Raw genomic sequence first — 12,048 nt, forward strand, 5'->3', positions numbered from 1 at the left:
ACAACGGCGAATACAGATTCAGTGGGGAAAAAGGGGAAACGCCATAATATTTCATCACTGAATGCGCCGGGACGACAACCATTCGTGTCATAAACTTTGGTACGACTGATATCGGAGATGGAGAACTAACTCTGTAAAACCGTCTCAGATATAGCCTTGTCAAAGCCCTGAGATTGTATGATGAGTTACAACTCAAGTAAGGGGGACAAAACAGAACTATAAGGTCGCGGTGATTAACTTCCTCCCCTCCGGTATAATCTACAACACTACGCCAGAAAAGTTCAATACCATTCAATACCTAATTTTGAAACAAACTTTTCCTAGATGCTAGCATTCACTGGAGCTTACTAGTGCTGATTAACATCATCAGTATTAATAAAATCAATGAATTGAATTTTGATTAAAACACATTCTATTAGATTATTAGATTTAATATCCTATATTATACATCATTCATTTACTTCTTCTCAGCCATTACTCATCCACTGCAGAATGTAGGCCTCTCTCAGTTTCTTCCACTCGTTTCGATTCTGTGCTCTCCTCATCCAGTTCTTACCGGCTACGGTTTGGATATCATCAGTCCATCTTTTAGGAGGTCGGCCGACTGGGCGTTTTGCTAGGCGTGGCCTCCAGCAAAGAAGTCTTTTTGCCCATCTTTCCTCGGACTGTCTGGCCAAGTGTCCTGCCCAAGACCATTTAGAGTTAGCTATCCTCTCTACGATGTCCGTTATCCTCGTCTGTCGGCGAATGTCTTCATTTCTAATGTGGTCGCGAAGACTGATACCCATCATGGCTCTTTCCATACTCTTTGGCTCACTCGCAACCTGTTCACACTTCGTGCCGTCATCGTCATAGTCTCCAAACCATAGGTCATGACAGGCAAGACGCATTTGTTGTAAATGTCTCTTTTTAGGCTATTTGGGATTTTGCTTTTGAATATAAAGTTAAGTTTACCATAAGCTGCCCATCCGAGTTTGATCCTTCTAGAAATTTCGGTTGTTTGATTTTCCTTGCCGAGTTTTATGGCATGACCTAGATATACCTATATACTCTTTAACGTTCTCAATCCTTTGTCCATTAACATTAACTTGCTCTTCATTTTCATTTAGGATTTTAGTTTTAGACAAATTCATTTTTAAACCTACTTGCGCAGATGTGTGGTGAAGTTGTTCGAGCATTGTTTGAAGTTCTTCCAACGATGAGGCCAGGACAACGACATCATCAGCGAAGCGCAAGTGATTAAGCATCCCACTATCTACCTTAATACCCTTCTTGTCCCAGTTCAGCTTCTTAAATGCGTCCTCCAGGGCCAGTGTAAAAAGTTTGGGGGAAATAGTATCTCCCTATCGGACTCCTCTTTCCATTTTAATTTTATTTGTGATATTTATGTCATCCAGTTTGATAGTCATTGTAGCTGATTTGTAAATAGATGATATTATGCCCGAGTATATGTAGTCTATTCTGGCATTTTGCAGGGCATCGAGGATGGCGTGTAGCTCTATAGAGTCGAAAACCTTCTCATAATCCACAAAGGCGACATATATAGGGAAGTTGTAATCAGTGCTTTTCTCTATGAGAGTGCGGACTGCCTGAAGGTGATCCACAGTACTATATCCACTTCTAAACCCTGCCTGTTCCGGTGGTTGATAGAAGTCGAATTTGTTTGACAGGCGATTTGTCAGCACCTTTGTGAATATTTTGTAGAAGTGCGAGAGCAGGCTGATGGGACGATAATTGTCGAGTCTGGTGTTATCACTCTTTTTGTGAATAAGAGTGATTGTTGCGTTTTGCCATAGCTCTGGTATTCTTTGTTCCATAATGCATCTATTAAAAATTTCCGTCATCTTCTGCAGTAGAAGTTGTCCACCAGTTCTGAACATTTCGGTTGTTACTCTGTCTTCTCCCGGTGTTCTGTTATTTTTCATTTGGGACAGGGCTTTCCTTATTTCTTCTACGTCTATTTCAGGAATTTCCTCGGAGTTAACATTAATGACTGGGAGTCTAGTGGGTTCGCTGATCGTTGTTATTTGCTTGCTGTATAGTGTTGTATAGAACTTTTCAATCACCGTCAGCATTGAATCTGTGGTCGAGACTAGGTGGCCTTTCGAATCTTTCAGTTGGTAAATTTTGTTACTTAAACTCTTCGTATTAACAGTGATTTTCCTGTAAAAGTCAACTAAATAAAGCTACCACAAAGTTCCGTGACAATATATAATCTTAAAATAAAAGCCGGTAAAACGATCCCTGCAACTTTTAACCTTTAAAACTAAAATATTAAATTTTAAGCTAGACTGGAAAACTCGCCACCGTCTTTAAAGAAAATGTAATTTTCTAGTTGTTAAAAGACAAGCTTTTAAACCACATAATTAGTTCTTTTTGGTCCTTGTTGTTTATTAATTTTAAGGAAAATGAACTTACATCTAAAGGCTCAAACGCACTGACGACCAGCATTTGAGTCAATGTTATTAGGAAACACAGCTGCGACCAGTAATAAAACAAAAAAACATTAAAAACTTTTTCTTTGCTATTATAAAAATACATAAGTAATAGTTTTCATTAATGGATATTTAGAACAAAATCTACTTTCTCTAAAGTTCTATGTCACATAGTATAATTTTTTTAAACATATTGTTTAATTGAGGCTAATTACAGTTTGCTTCTATCCCTCCATAGATATTCTTTTATATTATCTTTTATATTTAGATATATTTCTTTAAATCAGGCACTAAAAAGTTCCAATGTATAATTTAATAAGTAAACTAATAAATTGCATGAATTCCAAACTGATATAAAACAGTAATTTAACAACAAAATAAATAAATGACAATTTAATATAACATTATATTTTATCATTAAATAAAGAACGGCGTCAGAGTTGGCTTGGAAATGAAGACTTTAGTAACTTTAGTAACTATCTTGAATTGAACTTTAGTAACTATCTAGAATAAAAACACAATCGAGAGTTTATTATTTATAAAAGACAGAGAGAAAATTAAATCAGATAAAACTACGGAAATTGAATTACGCGGCACCACGTTTTCTATTAAAAAAAATCCCACTATAAATATATACAGGGTCCGGCAATAGTGAGTCGGGCATCTGTAGCTCCTAGAATAAAAACCCTGAGAATTTTGTTTAAGTGCAAACCTTAAGTAGGTATGTACTAGGATGTATTTCAGGAAAATATTTTAACTTCTATAGGGTGGCTCAAAAAAGTGTGAGTGGATCGGGATAATTTTTTTTAAAATGGAACACCCTGTATATTATTGCATTTTTGGCTTCCTTTCAGATAACTTTACATAATCGTAAAATATGAGTAAATATATTTTAATAGTTTTAGAGATATTATTAAATAAATAAAAAAAATATATTTTTCAGCCTTTCTTAAAAAAACTATTAAAAATACAATAACTATCCTGAGATCAAAATTATATTAGGTGTTTACTTTAGATAGTCTATACTTACTTTGCTGTAAATATCGTAATCTTAAATCATACAGGGTCTTAAAAATTATACGCCAAACTTTTTAAAATATAAAATAATTTTGCTTCGTTTTTTTTAAATGGAGCACCTTGAATATTATTTTTTCAATGGATGGAGAATTAAAAAATGAACACTTTTTGTCTTTAGAGTATTTCGTCGTGGTTTTAAATTTCATATGGCATTTTCCACAGTAAATTTTTATCAAAGCCACCCAATGATTTCTCTCTAGTATTTTACCGTTGAAAGAGCCCATATACCTATATGAAATAATAGGTACTTTAAACACAAAAATGCTCATTTTTTAACTCTCCATCTAATAAAAAATAAAATACAGGGTGTTCCATTAAAAAAAAAATTATTTTATATTTTAAAAAGTTTGGCTTATAATTTTTAAGACCCTGTATGATTTAAGATTACGATATTTATAGCAAAGTAAGTATAGACTATCTAAAGTAAACACCTAATATAATTTTGATCTCAGGATAGTTATTGTATTTTTAATAGTTTTTTTTAAGAAAGGCTGAAAAATATATTTTTTTATTTATTTATAAATACCTCTGAAATTATCGAAACATATTTACTCATATCTTAGGATTATGTAAAGTGATCTGAAGGGAAGCCAAAAATGCAATAATATACAGGGTGTTCCAAAATATCATCCAGATCCACTCACACTTCTTTGAGCCACCCTGTAGAAGTTAAATATTCTCCTGAAATACATTCTGGTACATACGTTAGGTTAGCACTTAAACTAAATTCTCAATTTTTTTTTTATTCAGGAGCTACAGATGACCGACGCACTATTGCCGGACCCTGTATATTGTTATATGATTGTTATACTCACTCCTTACTTTAAATTATTAGACACGATATACCTACAAAGTAAAAGAAAATTTCTTCAGACCTGTTTTTCCTTTCAGCGAAACACGCATAAAAATTTTCTACATTTTTTTACCTTCTATGTAGAGTAAGTACTTATGTGAATTACCGATTTCGGACGTATATTGTATATAGTACCTTTCCATTTAAAATTGTTAAGCCCAAATACGAACATTTTACGTCTGTAGTATTTAATTAAATAAAATTAAGACGTACATAAATAGCATAAGATCGAATAAAAGACATCATATTAGATGCAGAAATAGCATTTCATTATATTTCATAAATTTTGCACAAATCAATCTACTTCAAACAAATCACTATCACCTGTCGACCAAACCCTAACCCTACAATCACGCCAATCCCTTCAACTTACCGTATAAGTGACGAGAGAAACTCCGATTTCATTGTTGTCGCCCTTCTGAAATCCGAAACTGGCCAAAGGGCTCAAACTAGCTACACTCAACACCATCAATACGCATTTAGCACTACGACGTACGGCGGAAACACTAACTTTTACACACTAACAACAGTTCATCAGTCTTTTTTCAAACAGTCTTTAATCGAATAATGTTCACTTTAGTAATCTATTATTTTAAGTTTTGAAAAAATTGGTAATCAATTCCCTGAAAAATCAAAAAACATTAAAAATTTTTTTTTTTTTCGGAAAGCATTTGTTTTGCCTTTTGTATAAATTGCAAATGCATTAATGCTTCGTGGTTCTATTTTAATTTTTGTAAATGTAATGATTGGTATACTTTACTTCTATATCAAACTATACATAAATACTATAAAGGGTGGCGCTTCTCATACGACCGGAGGCTCCAAGGAGAACGACAGTTTGTATTGAAATGAAATTTTGTGAACATATGTAATTTAGAGCATTTTTTAAAAATATAGAGAGTTCTACAGGGTGTTCCCAAAAAAAGTTACACATCAAAGTTGTGTTTTTTGTAATGAAACACCCTGTATATATATTAATTGATTTTCTGAATCTAGGAGGAAAATAAAAGAGAGTTTCATTACTTGAAGTATGTGACTAAAATATAAGGTTTTTAACATTTTCTAAAAATGAAGAACAATTTTTAAATTTCAATAAAAGCTACCTAAATTAGAATCTATCCGGTATAGCCCAATATGTAGTTAAAATAAAAAGTGTACTTTAAATCAAATTAAAACTTGGCCCAAAAAGTTATACAGGGTGAGACAAAATTCATATTGAACATTTGTCACCTTTAACAGCAAATTACTCTTTTATTTTAAATGAAACACACAGTATAATATATTATCTTCTATTTTGACCAAAATAATTGGGAACAGACAATTAAATTCGTAGAAATTAGTAAAATTATCTTACTTTTTTAAAAATTGCTACTGTTTAGAAAAATAATGTCCACATTTACTCTATTTATGGAATTAATTAATGTTTTTATACATAATATTATACTTCTATTAAACTTTAATTATTATAAATTATATGTTCATGCTTTAAATGCATTTTATTACCATGTATTATTTTTGTACGACCTCCACTAAATTAATTTACATTCCGAGCGCATCCAATATCTGAAAAACTCATATTAAATTTCAAATTTATCGGATAAGAAAACCCGGCCTATTCCAGGACTACTGGTAATATTAAATGCAGATTAAATCGATATAAAGCCCCATATCGTGCTGAAATCAACTTATTTAGGATTAGTTTTTGCGAAGCGCATACGCGGAATTCAATTACAACTCAAATTATATTTTTTAAATATACAGTTACCACTACCACCCATAGTCTTTGATGAATTAAAAAAAAGCATTTTTATTAAAGCTTGTTTTATATGAAAAATCAAAACTCATTAGCCCCCCATACTCCAGAAGATTTGTCCTGCGGATTTGGCCTGCCGATTAGATCTTTGCCCGATTAAATATTCTCGTTTGGGAGAAAATTCGACGTTTTATAGCAGTTTATATTATAGCGGGTGCGTCTCAAAAAACGAGATTTGATATGTTAGTATATGACATAAATTAAGATTGATTGACGTATTCAATTCTTCGGTCACTTCCTGTTTCATCGGAAATGACTTTTTCAGACAACTTTTGAGATTTAAATAATACCGTCGGTATTTTTTTACTTTATTCGATAGAAAATGACACTGAATAGAATGACATATATGCCAACTTTTGACATTTTCGCGTATGGCTGATTTGAAATTGTAACATGCGGTTCATCAGGACAATATGACTTGAAATACCAAGTGTGTGCTACCAAATTATTCGTAAAAAAATGCTTTTTCCAAATATGCTAATGAGCCACCCTCGTTCCATTTAAAAAAATGAGATATGATTAAAAATACGATTTGGGCATCTTTTAACCGGCCAGGACAAGACACTAAAAACATTAGACAGTCAAACCTATTTTGCCAAAACCCCTTGATTAAAAATTAGTGTTTTTAACTAGATTGAAGTTTAAAATACGATTTTTTTAATGCAAGAATGTCAAAAATTGACATATGATATGTCATTCTATTCAGGGTATTAACTTTTCTATCGAATAATGTAAAAAAATACCTATGGTGCCATTTAAAAATCAAAAGTTGTAGTAATTTCCGGTGAAATAGGAAGTAACCGAAAAGAATTGAATACAGGTTTGTTCTCACAGTTGTAAGAAACATATTTCCACCAGATAACCATGCGCAATAGGGTAAAACGCGTTCGCACAGAAATTTTTGATTGGTTTCCAACCAACAGTACGCTGTTCACACAGAAAATTCTGATTGTTAGCTGACAGTCAGACCTGTTTGCGGATCTTTTGCAAGTAAAGTGTCCGGCGCATGCGTATTGCGACCCAACGTCATTACTTGGTAAACTGAACCTACAAAACGTGTGTTGTTTTTGTTTAGTGTTTTTTTCTTCAAAAAATAAAGAAAAGAAATGAGCGATTTTGAATCTTCCGAAGAATCTGAGGCGTCCGAATTTTCGGATACAGACACAGACCTAGAATAGCTGATGGAGGAACGGGCCAGGTCCAAGAATCAATATTACAAAACATTAAAACATTAAAAAGAACAAAACCAAAAACATTAAAACATGTCTTTGGTTAATTCCCTGTTCGTTTTCTTCTTTATTCGGTATTACGCAGCAGTTAAAATTAGTATTATTAGATCAAAAAAGAAGAGTAGGGGATTCGCTGTTCTCACAGACAGTTTGAAATCGATCAGAAACTGCATTATTTGAGACCTGCGCATTAACACGGGTTTGGAAGAAGTCACACAATCATGTCACAAACATGTTGGGAACACGCTGTCAGAACAAACCTTACATCAATCAATCCTAATTTATGTCATACTACTTGAAGCCTGGCGCATACGCCACATCAGGAAAAAAATACTTTTCATTCTTTTTTTAATTAAATGAAAAATAAAAAATCCGGCCACGACAGTTTTTAGAAGAGCCAATTAGCTATCTTTTAGTAAAAAAAGCAACTTTCTAGAACAAGTCGTTACTTCAGTAGAGACGACCACAGATAAACACGGGCATTTTATATACATAAAAAAACGAAATTTGGTATGTTAGTACCAAATTTCGTTTTTTATCTGAAAAAAATAAAAAAGTTAGGTATAGGGATGAGCCACTTTTGAAACGTACCTGGTACAGATAAATGTTTATAGGAATAAAAACTACCGCTTAGAAAGAAAGTCCGTCGACTTTATCCTTCGTTCGTTTTTTAGACCAATCTAATCAGACGGATCAAGTCTGCGGGTTTGGCTTGTGACAAGCTTGGTCTGCCAAAGGCTTAGCCTGCCACACACTTGGTCCGCCCAGCAAAGGAAAAGATTTTATTCTTGTCAAATCTTCTGGCGATATGGTTGACCAAAGAGAAGTCAAATCTGGTGTTATGGGGGGCTATTGGCTGGATCTTAAGTAGACACTCCATTCCACGTCCACATCTCATTAAATAGATATATTTTTATTACAGTTTATAAGCAACGGTATACAGGACGGACTTAGAAAATTATTTTGAAACATTATCATTTAAAAAGAAAAAAGTTTTACTAAATTTTTTTTTTGAAAATGCATCTGTTTAGGATAGGTGCTTAAGTTGCTTTTAGATTCCTTTATTTAGTTTTCATTTAATGCTCTTCCAAATTACCATTGGAATCAACGACGGACGTTTATTTCGTTTTATCATTGATTCACGATTGAAGTTTTGCTTTATTCGCAATCGTTGATTTAAGCTTTAGGCTCGACCTACTTTAGGAAAATCCCTTTTTCTATTTTTATTTCCATTTTCTTTTGCGACACGCGACTCGACCGAATTACTTTACAACGGGCTGAAAGGGATTGTGTCGACAAAGCTATGAAAAGCTTTAGTTGTTGCTACAATTTAATGATTTTAATTTAATTGTATTCATTATTTATTTTAGTATTAAAGTAGCAAATTAAAAAAAAATCTTTATAATAATACTGTTTTAAACTTTGTTCGCGGAGGATCTTAAAAAAGAATTTAGACAAAAAACTGTACAGGGTGGCTCGAATTCGATGCTCATCATTGGGATTTCGGAAACCGTAAGAGATACAGGATCGGTTAAATGAAGGCAAAGTTGCGCAACTTGATGCTCAATAAAATGCCGTATTGCATTTTTATTTTTTATTTTTTTTTGCATAAAATATTCTGGTGATGGAATTTTCTGTACGAAACGTCGGCAAATATCAAAGTGACTATATACAGGGTGGCACAACTTATTCGCCTCGTTTAATTATACGAAAACGGAAAGATGTAGAAACAAAATATTTTATGGGTATATGTGGGAAGGCAATGTGCCTAATTTAAAATTATTTTGAAATGTACAGGGTGTGTCAGAACTAAGATCCACATCAAATATATATTTTTTCTTATAGAACACCCGGTATTATGAGATAGGTAAAAAATGGTATAATAAATTTTGATAGACAATTAAATTGTGCATAAATATGATTCACGTAAGCTATACAGAGTGTTCCACTTAAATTAAACAAGTTATTGCCGTTTAAAGCTAGTAATTATTTAATATAAATTTTTGGACACTCTGTATAAGGTAGTAAAATTTTTATTATTGCAATACAATATCTGATCAATAAATAATCTTCAGTAAATATTTAATATTAAAAACTTTAATACCCTTGGAGAAATGAAGCCTTAAAATTGTTAGTGCAATTTCATAAAATTGAAAATATTTCAAAAACGGGAAGGTTTAAGTGTGATAAACCTTAATCAAATTTACCTTTATTTCAATCGTAGAATCCAAAAATAGAATAATATACAGGGTGTTCCATTAAAAAAATACAACTATACTATTTTTTACTTATTTGGGACACTCTGTATCTTGTAAAATTATTTTTAAATTGTAGCTCTAATAGTCCTTCAACGAACCCAAAACTGACAATTTGTAAAAATCTAATCGTTTAGATACAATACTCAGTATCGTATGTGGTGAACAACCCTGTATAGATAGTTATTTGACTGAAATGATAAATTTGGAATTTTTTTTTAAATCAATCATTTTTTTTACGAAAAAATGATGAAACAGTTTCTGTTGAACTTCTGGTACAAAAACATTTCAAATTTATGATTTCAGTCTAATAACTATTTAGTCAACATGCTTAATTTATGTCAATGATGACAGGTATTGATAAATTCGATTTCAAATATCTCGAGAACTATTTACTAGTAGCGATTTTTACAAAGAGACTTGTTTACGTAAAAAACGTCTTAAATGTATATTTTTTACTCAGTAGTTATATACAGGTACGGACGAAAAATTATTACTCTTCAAACCAGTTAAAAAATATGTAGATGGCGCCCTCTACAAGTAGGAGCCATATTGACATCAAAATCAAATGTCTCATGTCAAAAAACTCCCAGACACCAGTTTTCATCCAAATATTGACGTTAATTCAGAAATTATTTAGAAAAAATCGAAATAAAAATGAAACTTATACACCCAGTATCTCCGAAACTAAGCGTTTTATGACATACATTTATACGAACTTTTTTAGTTATTTTTATCTGCAGAATATGCTGCTGAAGTTTCCGGAATACAATTCGGACCACCCTGTATTTTAATGTTACAGGCGACACATATTAATAACAATTTCAAACCTATACATCTATAAGCAATGGATATTTTAAAATAGCGTTTATCGTTAATCGCAAGATTTTATGACAATGTAACTATTGTTCATGTCCTACTTCTATTATTAAGGATATCAGCTGGCTCGAAGATTATTACCGGCCTATTTAAGATTTATAGTTAGGAATTCGTTCAACTGCAGCAAACTGGCATGAGATCATGCAGTCTATTTGAGCGACTATTTGTAAATGCTTGATGGGGAATTTGTGTAAATCCATAAAAATCAGTCGTGGAATCAAGCAAAAAAACCATTCATATTTAGTAAGTAAAAAAATACAATTCTAGTTGCAAAAAAATAACACGGAAATATAACTTTTAGATATTGACGTTCTACTTAGTATAAATAGAATATGATCTTTGAAAGACTATAAAGTGTATAAAGTCGAATCATTTTACTACTTCAATTCAACACCCTGTATATTAAATTTCATTTTAAGTCATAACAAAATTATCAACTATAAATGTATTTAATGTTTCTATTCAGTACATTTCGAAAACATCATAATTATAAAAGGCCTATTTACCTCCCTTAATTTCTGTTATTTGTATAACCCTAAAGTCTTGACCCTGTTATCATAATGTATTGTTCATAATAACAACATTACGGAAATATCTAAATAGGGTAGTTTTAGGACCATTGTCATTACTAGTCGAATTTTCATACTGATAACTTAATGATAAGCAAATGCAAGATCAAGACCAAGACTTTCTTGGTCTTGGTCTCAAGACTCTCTTGGTCTTGGTCTTGCAGTCTAATAGTAGCCTTGGTCTTGGTTTTGCAGGGTCTAGTCTCGATTTTAAACAAGTCTACTTTTATACGTCTTGCATTTTTTAATGGATAAATGAAAGGCACTTTCTACATAGAAACTCTTTAAATAAATAGAATTTTTAGTAACTTAATGTAAATAAAACTTCAAAGATAGAGATTATTAGATTGGTATGTTAGTATATGACATAAATTAGGATTGATTGACGTATTCAACTGTTTTTTATTCGATAGAAAATGACACTTTGAATAGAATGAATAGATGATCATATTATGTCAATTTTTGACGTTTTCTATTGTGGTTTATTTGAAATTGTAACATGCGGTTCATAACGACAATCTGACTCGAAATACCAAGTGTGTGGTACCAAATTATTCGTACAAAAATGCCTTTTCCAAATATGCTAATGATGTTGTGAACATACATTTAATATGGTTATATGTATATGTATATTCGACAAATTGTATAAAATATTATTTTTACCCTTATTCTACGGCTATGCCTAAAGAATTTAAGGTACGAAAAATACCATCAACATTATTATTCTTCTCAGAAAGATGGGTGATGCAAATAAACAGAACCATTACCTTAAGATGTGAAATTTGGAAGAAATAGTCATAAATAGTTGCATCATTTTTAGTTTTCCTTTGTAATTGTTTACTTTCAGACGCGATGTCTGGTTTCTATTTACTTAAGAAATGGTCATGTTTGTCCCTTTGCAAACCTACCTGAAAATATTATTATTAAATAGTAGGTAC

At 31.9% G+C, this 12,048-nt stretch overlaps 1 protein-coding gene across 9 annotated transcripts in view; it reads right to left on the reverse strand.

Moving 5' to 3' along the window:
• Positions 1-12,048, reverse strand: part of LOC115877511 (patronin) — a 210,518-nt gene that overhangs the window by 174,397 nt on the left and 24,073 nt on the right. For 2 of the 9 annotated variants that reach the window (XM_030893716.1, XM_030893717.1), the window contains exon 2: positions 4,739-4,988. The exons of the other annotated variants lie outside the window; for them this stretch is intronic. In XM_030893716.1, the coding sequence (XP_030749576.1) occupies positions 4,739-4,834 (96 nt within the window). In that variant the 5' untranslated portion in view covers positions 4,835-4,988. The remainder of the gene's footprint in view (positions 1-4,738; positions 4,989-12,048) is intronic. 9 annotated transcript variants of the gene reach the window in all.

Source organism: Sitophilus oryzae, unplaced genomic scaffold (genome assembly GCF_002938485.1).
Source record: "Sitophilus oryzae breed Bouriz unplaced genomic scaffold, Soryzae_2.0 scaffold_1494_pilon_pilon, whole genome shotgun sequence".
Taxonomy (NCBI): Eukaryota; Metazoa; Arthropoda; class Insecta; order Coleoptera; family Curculionidae; genus Sitophilus; species Sitophilus oryzae.